The 19,826-nt window shown below is 44.6% G+C and overlaps 1 protein-coding gene across 1 annotated transcript in view; it reads right to left on the reverse strand.

Moving 5' to 3' along the window:
- Nucleotides 1-1,009: 1,009 nt before the first annotated feature.
- Nucleotides 1,010-19,826, reverse strand: part of LOC134881573 (disheveled-associated activator of morphogenesis 1-like) — a 35,996-nt gene continuing 17,179 nt past the window's right edge. The window contains exons 16-26 of the mRNA XM_063909015.1: nucleotides 7,348-7,464; nucleotides 7,014-7,111; nucleotides 6,808-6,892; nucleotides 6,237-6,343; nucleotides 5,130-5,218; nucleotides 4,848-5,016; nucleotides 4,634-4,741; nucleotides 4,368-4,428; nucleotides 4,083-4,217; nucleotides 2,763-2,933; nucleotides 1,010-2,160 (exon numbers count right to left, since the gene is read on the reverse strand). Coding sequence (XP_063765085.1) covers nucleotides 1,957-2,160; nucleotides 2,763-2,933; nucleotides 4,083-4,217; nucleotides 4,368-4,428; nucleotides 4,634-4,741; nucleotides 4,848-5,016; nucleotides 5,130-5,218; nucleotides 6,237-6,343; nucleotides 6,808-6,892; nucleotides 7,014-7,111; nucleotides 7,348-7,464 — 1,344 coding nt within the window. The 3' untranslated portion in view covers nucleotides 1,010-1,956. The remainder of the gene's footprint in view (nucleotides 2,161-2,762; nucleotides 2,934-4,082; nucleotides 4,218-4,367; nucleotides 4,429-4,633; nucleotides 4,742-4,847; nucleotides 5,017-5,129; nucleotides 5,219-6,236; nucleotides 6,344-6,807; nucleotides 6,893-7,013; nucleotides 7,112-7,347; nucleotides 7,465-19,826) is intronic.

The raw sequence follows: 19,826 nt of genomic DNA on the forward strand, positions 1-19,826 counted from the left end.
TTACGAGCTATATGTGTTTTCATCCAGCCGCCCTGCTTAAGAGGGCTCTTGAATGCAGCTTTGTTTTGTTTCTGCGAGCACGAGAGCCTCCACAAGGGGCGACAAACAATGTTTCCATAGCTAATATTACACACATGCACGCACGCACGCGCACAGACGATTATTGACTGTACTTATTAACCTTTGCCATTTCTGAAAGCATTTGCATTCATTAGCATTATTAGCATTATTTTTCAAAATAGGATTTGCTATGTGGAGGGGGGGCTATGTTTTGACAGGGGTGTCATTGTGTGGCAATAGTTGTATTTAACTGGAGTTTGCATCTTAGCCTACAATACAAACCTTTTCAAATATCCAAACCTTTCCATTACTTATAAAAGTGTCAATTCCAATGAACATTTCCTTGCAATTTTGCTATATTTATAAAGCAACTACATGTGTACCTAAAAAATACAAAGGATCTTGCAAGACAATGGTCAAAATTGTAAATCTGAATTATGTATCACAAAATAAGTGACTAAATATTTGTATAGCACTTTCGCGCTTTTCACACTTGTGCTCTGTTCTGCTAATGTATCGTGACATAATTCATACACCTTTTTTCATCATTATGACATAATAAGTACGATATCCTAACACCTTTATGAAATAAGCCTCACAATGTTTTAACCTACTTATGCAATTCTGAGGGTATTTATACAATATAATGACTACATCTTACATTATTCTGACTTAATTATAATATAATTCGGACAATATTCTAACTTTATTATATATTTTTCTCACATTATTCATTATTCTATCACTATTAAACCATTATTCCTACAATATTTAAAAGAGGTGCGTATAATGAATGTGTCTAAATAACTACATTTCTACAATATTCCAAAATCCAATGCAATTCCAAGTCGGCCTACAGAAATATGCCATCATTGCACCACTCTCCCCCCCCCCCTCCAGTCCACTCCCATCTAACCAAATGAATGACTTAACAACACCAGCACATTGCTTATCCATTTTCACATATTTTTATTGAATCAGCAGGTATTGTTTATGACATAATGCCGGTTTTGTAAGATTAAGCCTTGCAGCAGGACTGTCATTTTATAAATAATACACCTTTAACTTCCTCATTTCCCCCAAATTACATTTACCTACTCTACATTTACCCGTATCAACAGATAATACTGATCCATGGTTCGACTTAAACAACTCTTATCTATTTATAGGGATTGCAAACCACCCCGATTTCTTTTTATTGTAAATAAAAATCAAAACCTTAACTTTATAAATGTAACTATTGCAGGATATAATTGTATACATTTTTACAAAGCGTTGTTTATAACAATTGATGGACTAGTGTGTAACAGCCAACAAGAAACACTTGAAATTATTACAATTTGAAATTGTACATTAAGAACATATTCATTTACACTTCAAATGGAAATAAACCAGATGTGTGCAAACTCGGCAAATATACAAGGGGTATTATAAAACTTAAATATCTTACTATTCTCTTTCTCTTTTCAAACTAAATCTATTAAAATAACATAAAACACTCAAAATTGAGAGATAACTCATGTGCAATATACACTTTTTACAATTGATTGATGTTTTTACTTGCTCTAACCTCATCATGATTATGTTTCCATTCTTTTCTTATAATGCTACTACTGGTTTTTTATCAAGGACTTGATCTTATTGATTTTATTTTATTAAAGTGTTCGTCTTTATTCACTATGTAACTATACGTTTGCCTTTTCATTGTCCACTTTGCTCTTACATTGTACATTTCCCTGCTGTAGGAGGAATAAAGGACTCATCATTCTGTAAATTGGTCAAAGTAGCCTAATACTTTTCAAAAAAGCATACATTTACATACATTGATTATGTTACATAGACGGCAGTGTTTCAGTATGTCTGTGTCCTCTCAGACAGCTTTAAAGGTAAAGTTGGTTACTGGTTTAGTCTTGTCACTACTCTCTCCCGGCTGCTCTCCAACACGTTCTGTGTCCGCTGCTTCCTGCGGTTCATTTTGGACATATCCCGATCGAACACTTCTCCAGAGCGCAGAGCGGACACCAGGTCATCGAACTCACCGCCCTCCTCTCCTGCATTCGCTCTGGCCGTCTTTGCCTTCAGCTCCTTGTCTCTCTTCAGCTGCAGAGGAACAGAGAGAGGATGAGTGCTGTACTTTTATCACTACTGACACTTTAAACTATTACATTAAATAATGTACTTTTTATTTTACTGCATTCATCTTAAAGCTTTAGTTAGTTTACAAATTCAAATCTTCCCTTAAAAAAACAGTTGATCAAATATTATGATTTGTTTTTATTGAATGAGCCAACAGTTTATTTAAAGGCAGCTTTTTGAAAGTTTGTGAGAACATTAATAGGCCTTATAAACATTTCACTCGTTATTTCATTTATTACTACTTTTTGGCATGTTTGTTTTATTTAATTTCAGATTTCTCTGCATTGAGCACTTTTAGACTGAGTACTTTAACTACATTTAGCTACAAATCCTTACTTACTTTTGGACTTTCAGGACTTTAATTTGACACAGAGTAGTTTGACAGGGTCAAATGTTCTTAGTAATTTAACTTTGTATGCAGGATCTGAATACTTCCCCATCTCTGCATCAGTGTAAGGAAACAGGGAAAGTGTGTGGGCAATGTCTCTAATAATATCTATCAGAAGTTAGTGTCAAGTATCCTGTCAAATAAAGCACATCTCTCTTGTGTGATTATGTCCTCTAACCTGTGCCTCCTTGATTTCCCGTCTCTCCTCCTCCTCTTTGCGTCTCGCCATGTTCTCATTGTCCTGCTGTGCCTCTGAGTAAGCTGTGAGGAAGGTGTGGAAGATCCCAAAGAACTGATCTGGCTGCATGTTGGACGTTTCTTCTCCGAAATGTGCCAGCGCCTTTCCAAACTGCAACAACAGACATTATACATCGAGTTGTGTCGAACATATTGAGCTGCTGTAAACGTTGGCTTGACTTTTCTAGCATTCTGCATCATTTCCAGCAGTGGCTCAGTCAGTAGGGGCTTGGACTGGGAATCGTAGGGTCACCGGTTCAAGTCCCCGAACAGACTTGAAATATGGAAAGTGGACTGCTACTTGGAGAGGTCCCAGTTCACCTCCTAGGCCCTGCTGTGGTGCCCTTGAGCAAGGCACCGGACACCTCCATTCCCCACTCCCCATTGCTCCCCGGGCGCTGCACGATAGCTGCCCACTGTAGCTGAATTTCACTGTGTGTGCTCTGCTGTGTGCATGTATGTGACAAATAAAGAGGGTTTCATCCTCCGATTCTATTCTATTTAGAAATGTTTTATTTCTTTTTTCATAAGTTGAAGGGTACAAATAAATATCTTATAAAATAAATGATCATTTTAAAATGTCATTATTGTATAATTTTTATTAAGCTTTTTATTTAAGCTTTCATTAAGCTTCTTTTTTTTTTTTTATCACTGTGCAGATTTTACTTCCCTTTTACATTTTTTAATATGTGTACCATACATTCCATATAATGTGAAGCTGTGTGAGTGTAAAATCGTTTCTCTATCAGTCATTTGAGGAAAGTTATGTAATATGAAGGCTAATATATATAATAACATGGCTACTACATGCTAAATACCCTCATGGTAACCCAGATTATTGTTTACATTTACTAATCCAAAGGGACCATCTTGTTTGAAAAAACAAATGTACGACTTGAATCGATTCAGCGATGGAAATGGAAACCTGTGGCAAACACTCTACACATTTGAATCAAATAGCACAGCAATTTCAGGAATAAAGTTTGTTGCTGTGTCACATATCATGTACTTCTGTGCTTACGTGTGCTGTTTTCTGTAGTGTGTATCAATGCAAAGTATTTCAGAACTATGAGTATCCAGATGGTGCTCTCACAATGGTTGGGAGTGGAGCGCAGGACACTAAATAGCATGAAATGATCTTTTCTGATTTTTTGACAATTCGACTGTACCCTCAGTCACTGCTTACTCTACCTACAGCTTTAGATTGCTTTGTGTTGATATTTAAACTGTGAATAACAGTTACCTGCCCCCCCTCACTCACCACTTGTTTGGCCTCACTGAGTGAGTCCTCCACATCAGAGAAGCTGAAGGAGGCCACAGTGATGAACTGACTGACCACAGGGACAAACCTGTCCTGAGGACCCTGAGGGGAGCGGCCCTCCTGGTACTGCAGCTCCTGGACACACAAACACACACTGAATTCAATATGTCAATATGTTCCACATGTATCCTCGTTTAGCCTTTTTTTTATACAATGGATTAACAGTTGTTAGGCTGTTAAACATACTAAGATAATAACTGACCAGCTCTTTAGACATTCACTCACCGCTTCAACATTTTTTAGGCCAGATCTCAGCTTGCCAATGTCTTTCTCCAACTCTGTCATGCTGGAGAGACAGGAAATATGTAAAGAGAGAGACAAGAGATATTAGCTTCATTACACTAAATATAATTCACACATTTCTTTCTCAGATTTGTGGTTTTGGCTGGATTTCAGGACCTATTTCTTGGGGAACAACAGTCTCCACAAAGTCTGGTTTAAGTAGTGAGGTTTAGTTCAATCACTTCTACAGTGTTTGTGTCTGGACTTACTTGACTTTAGCAGCTTCTGGCACATTTTGTAGCTCTTCGCTGAAAGCTGCCACCTTTGGGTATTTCCTCTCCAGCACAGTGATCATGTAATGGAGCAGAGTGACGTTTCTGCAAACACACAACACATTTAACAGTCAACCATTTATCACTTCTTAGTGGGTTCTAGAAGAATGTATTTTCTGAAAAAGAATACACTGAACAGAGAGAAAAGTACTTGTCAATGCTGGACTTGGTGTCGGCTATCTTGTTGAGGCTGGACACTTTGAATCCCCAGGCGTTTCCTCGCTGTCCTTTGTTCATGTAGTTTCCGAAGGCCAGCACCACCTCCAGGAGCTGACGCAGGGCCCCGCTCTGCACCACCTCCTGGGAGGCAAGACTCAGAGCTGAAACACAATGTCCATAAGTATTGTAATATCTTATAATATCTCCAGCAGGGGACACAAAACAGAACAGAACAGCACCCATGAACACATTGAGTTTGGAATAGAAAGGATACCTTTGATTTTAGGTTTCAGCTCAGCCACTCTTTCAGCAAACTTCTTCTTGAAGTAGAGGGACTGCAGTCTCTGTTGATAGTGGTTGATGCTAGGAGAGGAAAGAATCAAACAGCAAAAGGGTGAGTCCCAACTACAACTTCCTCAAACTATTTTGTTATTTGTGTGTCAAAATGTCAACTGATAGAAAAGCATTCTTTTAATATTTTTCTCTAAATGTTTTTTTTGGCTGCTAGAGCCCACATTGGTGTATACATGTTTATTCACTGCCGGGAATAGCTTGTCATGTTGATTTGCAGTTTGGCCACATGATAGTGCTGTTTTCACACTGTTACTATCAATACATACAGACACATAAATAAGTGTTAATATAAGAACATACTGTAAAATTATGGGGTCAGGTTTCTCGCCGAGTGTACTGATGATGAGGAATTAGTTTTGTGCTATTTTTAAAGCTAGCTCAATGACAAAGCTTTGATTGGGACAAAGGGTAACGGCCCCAAGAGAAGCTAGGACTGAGAAGGGAACCACATAGAGTTAATTCAGTGGCCTTAACTATGAATAAACATGGCTTTTTCCATTAAAATGTTTACCATTAAAAGTCAGATGATGATCCTGGCCTATTTTTGGCCTTTAGTTCCTCTTGCCATGGTGCCTGGCTCCATAAAGCCGACACTCAACTGCAGGTTGTGTTAATCATAACCAAGTGACAGTCATTTGTGATTACTTTCAACAGGAAATATAACAGGCTAAGCTAAAAGTCTAAAAGTTCATTCCCCTCTGATACCTTACCGGTGATTTTTCAAAACGTATCTTCAGTTATTTGCATAAGAGCAGCATTTTAGTTACAGTTTAACATTTTTTACCAACTTGGGACTGTTTTACTTTTTATAATTCAATATAGGAGTGCTACTTGAGGTAACTACTCTCTCCTTCACCCCCTTTGCAGCTTGTCCTCCAGACAGGATCCTCACCAGTCATGCTTTAGTAAACTGAAAAATACAGGCTGTGTGTGTGTGTGTGTGTGTGTGTGTGTGTGTGTGTGTGTGTGTGTGTGTGTGTGTGTGTGTGTGTGTGTGTGTGTGTGTGTGTGTGTGTGTGTGTTTTACCTGCTCATGTCATACAGGAAGCGGTCTGCTTTGGCCATGCGATCCAGCTCATGCTTGTGCTCCTCTAACAGCTCAATGTCACTCTTCTCAGGAACAAACTTCAGGAGCTTCTCACACAAACACACACACACACACACACACACACACACACACACACACACACACACACACACACACACACACACACACACACACACACACACACACACACACACACACACACACACTCACACACACACACACACATACAAACACGAACAGTTATATATGCAATTTGTTTTAAAAAAATCCTTAATGCTTTTTTAATGTTTAAAGATGTTTCAATTAGACTCCCCTCCCCGCTCCTAAAAAACAGCAGACTTTTACAACTTATAACAACTTACATGGATCATTTAAAACTTTGTCACCCCCAAAGAAACATTATTTGTTATGCTTTGTGATAGGGGCAAAATGAATTGGACTCGTGCAGCAGGAACCCTAAACAGCCGACTTGTCCCCTCTCACTTTTCTACTGGATACCTTGCAACACTTGCAAAAAATTGTAATGAACATGGATTCTTCAGTGTGTCACCTGCTCCAGCATGTCTCTAGGTAAGTCTTCCTGTTCGTCCATGGACAGGACAGCATGTCGAATCTCCTCATTGGTCAGCTTCAGTCTGTAACATACATTTACATAACAGCTTTTCAACATGCACATTTTTTGGGATCAAACGTTTTCACATGGAATTTCAATTCCGGGTACTTTTTCATTGATCCACGATCTTCACATTCACTAACCGTAAGAGCAGAATGTTGCAGTTCTGAGCTCGGCGACCGTCGATTACTGACAGCTCCTTCACTTTCCTCACAAATGACTGGTCCTCCCCAGGATCCTTCTGTAAATTCAGACATGTGGTTAGAATGCAACAAAATGCAGAAGAAGAATATGAAGACGATAAAGAATGGTTCTACAAAAATACACTGAACACTACTGTAATAGACCTAAACAGTGTCATGGTCTGTGAAACAAGTGAACCAAATCTATCAATAGATGGATTCATATGCAAATGACACAAATGCTAAATGAATGGAGAAAAAAAAGGCAACGTAGAATCTGAGTGTGATACGTTACATGTAACACTTGAGGTTTCTGGTAGGCTGAGAAGGTCTGCTGGAACTCTTCTAGATCCAGAACTTTAAACACCTTGAGATCATCCATCTCTTTCCATATGGTTCCTTCTAACTGGCTCTGAAACAACAACATAATGCAGGTTAAACATAGTCTTAATTTGATCCACAAAAACCCCAAGCTTTTCAAGGGGTTTCTGCAGCAGTTGATTACTCCCAAAGAAAATCATCTTCTGGCATGAGTCAGTCTGAAGTTATTCTGTATTATTGTTACTATCGACAAATCGTGAAAAATTGTAGTGCTGTCAAAATGCATCATCATCAAAAGTAATGTACAAACGATGGTCACAAACCAAGCATTACATACCATCATGCATTGTGCTGAAGGACAAAAAGGATACAAACGGAGATAGAGCAGCATGACTGAGACCCAGAATACGTGAGTTGTTGCACTAAATAATATGTTTACTATGAGAAGATCATCCCAACACGGACATCAAGTACTTTGTGCGCAATAATGAGATATCAGCTTAAATACATCATATATTTAACACAAAGACTCATATTGGTACTCATATTGTTGATCTGACACGTTTAACTTAAATACTTAACAGCGTAGAGATAATTATAGATGGGATCACATTAGTTGTGTTGCCAAATTTGTGCCAAAGTGGAGGGGTATATATCTTTGTACTGCCAATTTTCTGACGCCCTTGTTCTAAAATGTCCTTTAAACTCAACCTCCATTATGATCTAAATTAAACACCTTTAAAGTTTCATGACTGCATACACGTTACTAAGTTACTCAAAAACGTCCTCGGTGGTAGCCTAGCTCCAACCACACTTGTGCTGTATTCATTTACATATTTCTGTACTGACACTTGATTTTTTAAGCGCTTAAGTATATTCACACTGAGACGAATGGCTAAATGCAATGCACTATGGGTACACAGATGATTAACCTATACTAGTCAAAAAGTTGAGTGTGGAAACTTGGACACTTCTCCTCAATGACCGCCATCTTGGCTACATAAACTGCAATTGCCTGATGTCACACTGTAAAATAAAATTATTAAATGAAAAGTTAGACACGTGGGTTTTACTTTAAATATACCTACCCCTACACTGTCACTAATTTCAGCAGTCTGTAATGATTTTCTACCGAGCGATCACTGTCCTAGCTAACCAGCTATCTAAAAGTGAGAATCACTACATGTGACATTTTGAGATAATGCTAGGTGGAAATGTAGACACTGCATACATGTTCACCCTGTACAGCATGGCAGGGTACTAAGGGAAGAATCTGAACTGAGACACAGCTCAAATATGGTAGGAACAACCAAAGTGGAGGTTTTTGATCCATAACTTTATCACTTTCACTTTCAACATCCCATGCATAATTTAGCTTATTGTGTATATTTATTTTTCTGACATTTGTATATATAGTGGAGCAGATAAGATCACATTTTCAGAGGAATCGTTCAAATGGTGATACAAGCACCACAATTGGCACAGATACTCCTTAGACATTACTCTTTTCAAAAAGTAAGCGGGACACTTGAAATTCAAGATGGCCACCCATTTTCAAGATGGCCGCCTTAAGCAATAATAAATATGTACAGACCTGGCCAATATGGATGATTCTGACATCAATTCATACATTTTTTTACCATGTAGAATCCAAATCTGGGACCCTTAAACCTCTATGTTGGTCACGGGCTAAACCAGGTGAGGGTCTCTGTGTGTGACTAAGCATTTCAGACTCTAACACATTGTGCATGAAGACAGCACCCACAGCTGATTGATGTGGAACATATCTCAAGAATGAGAACTGAATTAGATGCACCCCCAGTGAGGGGGGAGAGAGAGTCAGAAAAGAGTGGATGTCAAGGCACAGCCAGGGCACACTGGTGACATCACACTGCTGTGAAACTCAGCATGGGGTTCAGTGTCGGCTAAACAAGCTTTACTCTAACTAGTAGTAGTGGTAATAGTATAGTTTAGTGTCCCACATGATATCTAATTCAAGCCTCACAACAGTTAGCTAGCAGTTAGATATTAGTTATATGTAGTTACATAGCCGCACCTGAATCGACAGGGTGTGCCAGCGCGGGAGAGCCAAGCCAAGGGTGACGGGGCTTTACTTGACTTTGCATGTAATCACCCAGAAGGTGTACAGATCGCACAGGACTTAAATGGCACTGGATGAACGATCTGGCTTGGTGTAGGATTCATGTCTGAACCTAGTTGTATCCCATACCTGAATGTGTATAGTCATACTGTGGTAAAGGTGGTAAAAGCATAAACCCTTGGCCTTACTGCATTAATTCATTCATTACCGAACAAGATGGCAAGTTCAGCTCCAGGATCATCTAAATGGAAAACTGACTGGGGCAAATGTTGTATTTGCCGAGAGGACAAAGATAATGAGGATCTAAAATCCCCACCTAAACGTTATGCATCTGAACAAAATGGCTACACCATGATTGCGACCAATATCCCCCTGTTCCATGCCCTCAATGAGATGCCCATTGTTCTGGATCCAACCAGACTGGATGAGGGTGGTGGAATAGAAGAAACACTGAGGAGGAACATGGCACAGTACCACCAGAGCTGCCGATATCTTTTCAAGAACACCAAACTGGACAGGGCAAGAAAGAGAAGGCTTGGACTTCAAAGTGCTCAATCAGAAGAAGGGCAAAACAAACCTCGAAGAACCAGCCGTGAGGGTCTGGAGTTTGAGTGCTTCCTTTGTGAACAAAAAGAACCAGCATCAGAACTGAGACATGCCATAACCATGAAGCTTAACAAAATACTCAATGACTGTGCTAAAACTCTAAATGATGGAAGACTCCTGAAAGTACTGAGTGGTGGAGATGTCAAAGCACAGGATTTCAAGTATCATGCCACATGTTTGACATCCCTGTACAACAGAGAAGGAGCCTACCTGAGAAATGTTGAAAAGAGTGAGCCGAGCCAGCAGTGGGACGTCCACCCACTGGCATTTTCAGAACTAGTAACCTACATAGTGGAGACCAAATTAAGTTCCGAGGGACCTGCAATATTCAGACTTGCTGATATGGTCAACCTGTACAAACAGCGTCTATTGGAGACACCGGATGTTAACTCTGGACACACACTGTTGTCTGAAATACCTGAGCAAGAAGCTCACAAGAAGGGAAGAGATGTCCTGCTGGCTTTCCAAAACGATGTAGGCTTTGCCCTGACACAAACCTCTGACTTTAGTGACGCTATGACACTTGCCAAAGCAGCCAAGATCTTGAGGAGACACATGCTGGACCACAAGTTTTCCTTTGATGGAACCTTCCATGAGGGATGTATTGAGGATGCCATTCCACCCAGCCTTCTTCAATTTGTAGGCATGATTGCACACGGGGATGACATCAAATCACAACTGAGATTTGATGCCTCCAAGTCAGACCTTGCAATTGCACAGCTCCTGCAGTATAACTGCTACACAAGACACAAGGAAGGAGCATCGACTCACAGGCATTCAAAAGATCGGTAAACACCATTTCTCATCTACATGGGAATGTCAATATACGCCAAGACTAGGAAGAGGATGCTGGTGACAATGCTTCATGAGCAAAGCCTTAGCATTTCATATGAGAGTACTGGAAATATCTGCGGAGTTTGGAGATGCAACGGTCAACAGGTACAGAGAGGATGGGGTGGTCTGCCCACAAGTTCTGAGGAGAGGGTTGTTCACCACAACAGCCATGGACAACATTGACCACAACCCCACTGCAACAACTGCAACAACCTCTTTTCATGGCACCAGCATCCCAGCTTTCCAACATCCAACCAAAGACAACCAGGGTGAATACGGTGGACCTGTGAGACTTGGAGAGGAGAAGGTGAAGACAGTTCCAGAACTGAGTGACTCCTTCACCAATATACGCCCAGCCTTCTTCACCAAGAAAAAGCCTTCTCCTCCACATAGCCGTCCTGTGCAGACAGATCGAGACACCACTCTGTTAGGACCACAACTGGCAATGGAGTATGAGTGGCTGGAAAAAGTCAGTGCAACTGAAGAGACAGATGGGGCAGTGAACATGACCTGGCCAGCCCACCATGCTTCCAAGAAGAGAAGCCCTGAAGCTGAGGTTAGCATAACATCACTGCTACCTCGCTTGCGAGACCCAGCCCACTCGGTTGCTACCATCAGACATGTCATTGACAAAGTCAAAGAGACTGTATCTTTCCTGAATCCAGGTCAGATACCTGTCATGACTGCCGACCAGTCAATCTATGCATTGGCAAAGCAAATCCAGTGGCACTGGCCTGAGCAGTATGGTGAGGATAAGTTCGTCATATGTTGGAGGCCTACACATTGAGATGGCTGCAGTGAAGTCAATTGGAACACTTCTACAGGAGAGTGGTTGGACAGGAGCCCTGGTGGAGGCAGGGTTGGCTTCCTCTGGGACCGCAGAATTCTTCCTATCAGCAGCAAGCCCACCGGATAACAGCATGCAGTCTCTACTAGCTGTTGAAGCCTACAATGACTATTGCACTGAGGCAGCTGACAACTCTGAGGAACTGCTATGCTTTGATGCTTGGTGTGATAGTCGCAAGCTTGAAAGTCCACAGTTTCAGTTCTGGAGTGGCAATCCTGGCCATCCTACTACTGATCCGAGCATTCATGGAAGCCAACTTCAACCTGTACTGCCAAGCATTGACTGAGCTCACCCCATACTTCTTTGCCAAAAACAACACTAACTATGCACGCTGGCTCTCCATCCATCTCTGAGACATGTTGACCATCCATCCATCCATCTTCTCCCACTTTTCCGTCAGGGTCGCGGAGGTAACAGCTCCAGCAGAGAGCCCCAAACTCTCCTTTCCCTGGTCCTAGGTCTACCCCTCGGTCTCTTCCCAGCTGGACGTGCCTGGAACGCCTCCCTAGGGAGGTGCCCAGGTGGCATACTCACTAGGTGCCCGAACCACCTCAACTGGCTCCTTTCAACGCGAAGGAACAGCGGTTCTACTCCGAGTCCCTCCCGGATGACTGAACTTCTCACTTTATCCCTAAGGGAGATGCCAGCCACCCTGCGGAGAAATCCCATTTTGGCCGCTTGTATCCACGATCTCGTTCTTTCGGTCATGACCCATCCTTCATGACCATAGGTGAGGGTAGGAATGAAGATGGCCCGGTAGATAGAGAGCTTTGCCTTCTGGCTCAGCTCTCTTTTCGTCACAACGGTGCGGCAAAGCGACTGCAGTACCGCTCCTGCTGCTCCGATTCTCCGGCCCATCTCACGCTCCATTGTTCCCTCACTCGAGAACAAGAACCTGAGATACTTGAACTCCTTCACTTGGGGTAAGGCTTCATTCCCTACCTGGAGTGGACAGTCCATTGGTTTCCTGCTGAGAACCAAGGCCTCAGATTTGGAGGTGCTGATCCTCATCCCAGCCGCTTCACGCTCGGCCGCGAACCGATCCAGTGAGTGCTGAATGTCACAGACCGATGAAGCCATTAGGACCACATCATCTGCAAAAAGCAGTGGTGCAATCCTTAGCCCACCGAACTGCAGACCCCCTCCCCCACGACTACGCCTCGAAATCCTGTCCATAAATATCACAAACAGGATTGGTGACAAAGTGCAGCCCTGGCGGAGGCCAACCCTCACCGGAAATTGGTCCAACGTGCTACCGAGGACCCGAACACAGCTCTCGCTTTGAGAGTACAGAGACTGGATGGCCCTGAGTAGAGACCCCCCCACCCCATACTCCCGCAGCACCTCCCACAGTATCTCCCTGGGAACCTGGTCATACGCCTTCTCCAAATCCACAAAGCACATGTAGACCGGATGAGCCCCCTCCAGGATCCTTGCGAGAGTGAAAAACTGGTCCGTCGTTCCACGACCAGGACGAAAACCGCATTGTTTCTCTTCAATCTGAGGAGACAATCGGCAGGACCTTCCTTTCCAGCACCTTAGAGTAAACTTTCCCGGGGAGGCTGAGTAATGTGATGCCTCTGTAATTGGCACACACCCTCTGATCCCCCTTTTTAAAAAGAGGAACCACCACCCCGGTCTGCCACTCCTTCGGTACTGTTTCCGACTTCCACGCAATGTTGATGAGACGTGTCAACCATGACAGTCCCTCAACACCCAGAGCCTTCAGCATTTCTGGGCGGATCTTATCCACCCCCGGGGCTTTGCCACTGTGGAGCTGTTTAACTACCTCAATGACTTCCCCCCGTGAGATTGGAATTGATTCCCCTTCATACTCCAGCTCCACCTCTAACATAGAGGGCAGAGTTGTCTGATTCAGGAGTTCCTCAAAGTGTTCCTTCCACCGCCCTAACACAGTATCACCCCCTCCTGAGGTCTCGGACGGTTTTCCAGAACAACTTTGGTGCCGACCGAAAGTCCTTCTCCATGGCTTCTCCGAACTTCTCCCACACCCGCTGCTTTGCCTCGGCCACGGCTGAGGCTGCTGCCCTTCGGGCCCATCGATACCTTGCAACTGTGTCAGGAGTACCCAGGGATAACATATCCCGGAAGGCCTCCTTCTTCAGTCGGACGGCTTCCCTGACCACCGGTGTCCACCAGGAGGTTCGAGGGTTACCGCCCCTTGAGGCACCTAAGACCTTGAGACCACAGCTCCCCGCCGCAGCTTCGGCAATGGAGGCTTTGAACACCGCCCACTCTGGTTCAATGTCCCCAGCCTCCACAGGGATGCCTGAAAAGCTCCGCCGGAGGTGTGAGTTGAAGGCCTCCTGGACTTGGGACTCCTCCAGACGTTCCCAGTTCACCTGCACTACACGTTTGGGCTTACCAGGTCTGTCCATAGGCTTCCCCTGCCACTCGACCCAACTCACCACCAGATGGTGATCTGTTGACAACTCCGCCCCTCTCTTCACCCGAGTGTCCAAAACATGCAGCCTCAGGTCCGATGATACAATAACAAAATCGATCATGGACCTTCTGCCTAGGGTGCTCTGGTACCACGTACACTTATGAGCATCCTTATGTTCGAACATGGTATTTGTTATGGCCAATCCATGACTAGCACAGAAGTCCACTAACAAACCACCACTCCGGTTCAGATCGGTGGGGCCGTTCCTCCCAATCACACCCCTCCAAGTTTCTCCATCATTGCCCACGTGTGCGTTGAAGTCTCCCTGCAAGACTAAGGAGTCCCCTTCAGGAGCCCCATGGTAACCCTCAAAGAGAAACATCCCCAGCTGGCCCAGGAGTTTGCGAGTGGAAAGTTTTTTGTTCACAAGTCAAGGCGAGAGTTCTCTGCAATGGCTATTGACCAGGCTCATGAGCAGTCAAATGCTGTTATCAAAGCTGACAGGGGAGCAGTTGGTATAACTGAAGATCCCTCAGCACTGAGGAGATGGATGATAGCTGGTCCTCAAGTCTGCCACCTGGTTGCACAGTACGAGGCAGCATCTGAAGCCAAGGAGGCTGCCGAACAAACTAGCCACCACAATGAGACACCACAAGCCCAAAGGTTTTCCTTGAGAAAGTCAAGAAGCTGACCCAAGTTTTGAAGGAGCGTGGGCAATCCTTTCCAGGAAGAGAGTGGGGATCTGTTGTCACTGGACACCAAGGATATCGCTCATCCCAGTGTAGCTGCACTTCTCAGCACACATTATGAGAGGGGCAGAACTTGTTTCCTGCTGTTCATGGAGGGCCTGCAAAATGAGGAAGTGGCCACCTTCTATGACCCAATCAAGAAAACCAGGGTACACTTCTTCGGACAGGAACCAGCTTCTGCTGATGCTTCAAAACAGAAAGTGCTGAAGGAGGACTGCCAGCTCTTCTCCAAGCTGTTCATCTCATGCCAGAGCAGAGAATGTGACCTGCACAAGTTCTTTAGCCATGAAAATCAGCAGTTCCCTGCTGCCTTGAGTGATGGTGGGAAGCTTTACTCCAGTCAGAACTCCCAGCTTGCAGCCATTCTTGAGACCCATGTTACAATACCTGATGTGGAACCAAAGGCTGATGCAATCATCATTGATGGTTCAGCACTGGTGAACACCCTGCCACCACGAACCTCAAAGACTTTTGAAGACTATGCCATGTTGGATGTGCTCCCCAAAGTACAAGCATACTCCACCAAGTACAAGAGAACAGACATCGTGTTTGATGTCTACCAGTCATCAACTCTCAAGGCTGAAACCAGGTCAAAGCGTGGACGTGAAAACGCAGAGTAACAAGCAAGGGCAAAATCCCCTCAAACTGGCCGAACTTCCTACGAGACAGTGATAACCAAACTGAGATGTTCAGGTTCCTGGCTGACAAGATTGCACATATCCTACACCCAACTTGGTCATCGTGACCAAAGATGAAGATGTTGCCTGCAACGACACAATCAGCTTCGATGGGATAGCACCATGTAGTCACGAGGAAGCAGGTACACGCATCTTTGTGCATGCCAGGCGTGCAGTGGAGGAGGGGAGCAAGGTCCTGATGGTTAAGGCCAGTGACACAGATGTCCTCATCATAGCAATCAGTGTTCTACCTCTTCTTCAACGGATTGGTTTGCTGCAGTTGTGGGTGTCCTTTGGCCAGGGATGCAACCTGAGGTGGTTTCCTATACATGACCTTTACACCTCTATCGGACTAGAAAAAAGCAAAGGAATACTCTTCTTTCATGCCTTTTCCCCGGGCGCTGCATGGTAGCTGCCCACTCCTCCTAGTACTAGGATGGGTTACATGCAGAGGACCAATTTCACTGTGTGTGCTCTGCTGTGTGCATGTATGTGACTAACAAAGAGGGTTTCCTCCGATTCTATCTATCTATAAATTGCACAAAAAATACAATTTACAAAAGTATCTCACAAGAGGAACTTTGCTAGTTCTCCATAAACTATTGATGCAAGATGGCGCCGAGGATGGCTGCCGTGTCTCGAGCTCCTCAACAACTCCACATCTTAGTGTTTTTGTTGTTTTACTTTGTTGGTTGTTTTTAACTTTTTTTGCAACATGCAAACCGCCCAAGCGAGCCCTATCATCCAATATGATAGAGAACAACTTTTACACATCAGGTCGCTGGTGGACAGCAATAATCCACGACGACCTGCAAACAATGGAGAGTCTCCGTGTTTACCTGCTGGAGCTCTACCTGTGGAGCGCAGGAGGAAGAGACCACGAGGTTCCCGGGCCGGGGTCCTGGTCAGGCTGAGGAAACGTGAAAACAGGCCTCCTCTACCGAGTTTACTTCTGGCAAATGTCCAATCCCTGGATAATAAGCTGGACGAACTCCGTAGCAGGGTGGCATTTCAACGGGACATTAAGACCTGTAATGTTTTGGTTTTCACGGAGACTTGGCTCGACCCCACGATACCGGACGCCGCCATTGCTCCACACGGATTCTCCATTCATCGCCAGGACCGGACAATAAACTCAGGGAAGAGCAAGGGAGGAGGTGTCTGCTTCATGATTAACAACAACTGGTGCTCAGATGTGGAGATCATTTCTTCGGACTGTTCTCCCAGCCTAGAGCACATCATGATCGGATGCCGGCCTTTCTATCTGCCGAGGGAGTTCACATCTGTTGTTCTAACAGCAGTGTATGTTCCGCCGCACGCTGACAACAACACAGCGCTGGAGGAGCTGTATGGGATTATCGACAGGACAGAGACTTCTCGGCCAGAGGCCGCATTTATTGTGGCCGGGGATTTTAACAGAGCCAACATGAAGAAAGTCCTGCCGAAATACTATCAGCACGTCAGCTGCCCCACGCGCGGTGGAAATACACTGGACCATGTTTACACTCCTTTCCGGCATGGATATAAAGCCCTCCCCCGCCCCCCCTTCGGCAAGTCAGACCACATATCTCTTCTTCTGCTCCCCGTTTACCGGCAGAGACTGAAGAGGGACCGACCTGTGACAAGGACAGTGCAGCGTTGGTCCGAGCAGTCTGACTCTGCTCTCCGCCACTGCTTTGGCATCACGGAGTGGTGTGTGTTTGAGGACGATATAAACACACACACTGACGCGGTGATTTGCTACATCGGCAAATGCATCGATGACGTCGTGCCGCGGATTACTGTACGGACATTCCCAAATGAGAAGCCCTGGATAAACAGCGAGGTCCGAGCTAAACTTAAAGCACGGGCCATCGCGCACAGCGGCGGTGATTTGGATGAGTACAGGAATTCCAGGTATGCACTCCGGAGAGCTATTAGCAGTGCGAAAAGACAATACAGGGACAAGGTGGAGTCGAACTACAAGGGCTCCAACGCCAGAAATATGTGATCTGGACTAAAAACAATAACAGACTACAAAAGGACAACGAGTGGTGCTGAGGAAGTGTCTGCATCTCTCCCAGATGAACTGAACACATTTTATGCACGCTTCGAGAAGCCCCCGGCTGTGGAGGCACAAAAGGCCCAGGATCCCTGCTCACTGGTTTTAACCAGTGCAGATGTGTGTAGATCTCTGAAAAGGATCAACACACACAGGGCTCCAGGACCTGATGGCATCCCTGGCCGTGCTCTCAAGGTGTGTGCAGTTCAGCTGGCAGATGTGTTCACAGACATTTTCAATAGGTCACTGCTCCAGTCTGTAGTCCCCACATGCTTTAAAGAGTCCATCATTGTCCCTGTCCCCAAAAAGACAAAACCCATCTGCCTCAATGACTACCGCCCAGTTGCACTCACCTCCATCATCATGAAGTGCTTTGAGCGGTTAGTCAAAACTTTTATCACCTCCTCCCTCCCTGACTCACTGGACCCCCTGCAGTTTGCCTACAGAGCAAACAGGTCCACGGATGATGCCATCTCCCTCACCCTCCACACTGCCCTCTCCCACCTGGACCAGAGGAACACTTATGTGAGAATGCTGTTCATTGACTACAGTTCAGCATTCAACACCATTGTGCCCTCCAAGCTCATCATTAAGCTCAGGGACCTTGGGCTCAACAGCGCCCTCTGTGACTGGATCATGAGCTTCCTGACGGGCAGATCCCAGGCAGTGCGGATGGGGAACATCACATCCTCCACCTTGACCCTCAACACCGGAGCCCCTCAGGGTTGTGTGCTCAGCCCTCTCCTCTACTCCCTGTTCACGCACGACTGCGTGGCCACACACAGCTCCAACACCATCATCAAGTTTGCTGACGACACGACCGTCATCGGCCTGATCACAGACGGCGACGAGACGGCGTACAGAGAGGAGGTCAGAGCCCTGACATCTTGGTGCCAGGACAACAACCTCCATCTCAACGTCAGCAAAACAAAGGAGCTGATTGTGGACTACAGGAAGAGGCAGAGAGAGGCACACACACCCATCACCATCGACGGGACTCCTGTGGAGAGAGTCAGCAGCTTCAGGTTCCTCGGGGTTAACATCAGTGAGGACCTGACATGGACACATCACACCAGGGTCATATCCAAGACGGCTCGACAGCGGCTCTTCTTCCTCCGCAGGCTGCGGAAGTTCAACATGGACTCCAGGATACTCTGCAACTTCTACAGGTGCACCATCGAGAGTATCCTGACTGGCTGCATCACCGCCTGGTATGGCAGTTGCACCGCCCTCAACCGCAAGACTCTACAGAGGGTGGTGAAAACTGCTCAGCACATCACCAGGACGGAGCTGCCATCCATGGAGGACCTCTACACCCAGCGGTGTAGGAAGAAGGCCGGTAGGATATTAAAGGACCTCCATCACCCCAGCAACAATCTGTTCTGTCTGCTGCCGTCTGGCAGACGGTACCGCAGCATCCGGACCAAGACCACCAGACTCAGAGACAGTTTTATACCACAGGCTATAAGACTACTGAACTCCTGAGCTGTGTGAATGTCTACTCACATCTGTTTATAGTACACACATACATATATATTATACACATCTGCCATACATATCTGTTTATAGTACACATATCTATATATTGTACATATCTGCCATATACATCTGCTATACATAATATATGCATCTGTCCATACCTCCTCATTCAACAGTGTAAAGTATTTAAATACTTTCAATGTATTCCACATATGTATATATTTCACATCCTCAAATCTTTATTGTTAATATTGTAAATATTCTTCTCTCTTTTTGCACTACTTTATTTATCTTTTGCACCATGCATGTTGAGTTGTTGGAGGAGCACGCGACATAAGATTTTCATTGCCAACATATACGCTGTATCTGCTGTGCATATGACAAATAAAACCTTGAAACTTGAAACCTAGGAGCGACAAAAGCAAGAGAAATTGTGAAAAAGTTTTTAAAATGTATTACTTGTCACCTGCTATATCAGATCAAGGTTCAAGGGTTTTTATTATCATGTGCACAGTAGCTACAGTGTAGTTTTGGCCATGAAAATATTAGGTCCCAAGAAGTAATTCAATAAAGAGGGTTTCATCCTCCGATTCTTCTCCTTCACTGGTTGCGATGTTGTTTCAGGCTTCCGCAGCAAAGGGAAAAGTCTGCATGGCAAACCTGGGATGTGTGTGTTGAGGCATCTGGTACCCACCAACAGTAGGTGATGATG

Source organism: Eleginops maclovinus, chromosome 19 (genome assembly GCF_036324505.1).
Source record: "Eleginops maclovinus isolate JMC-PN-2008 ecotype Puerto Natales chromosome 19, JC_Emac_rtc_rv5, whole genome shotgun sequence".
In the NCBI taxonomy this organism is placed as follows: domain Eukaryota; kingdom Metazoa; phylum Chordata; class Actinopteri; order Perciformes; family Eleginopidae; genus Eleginops; species Eleginops maclovinus.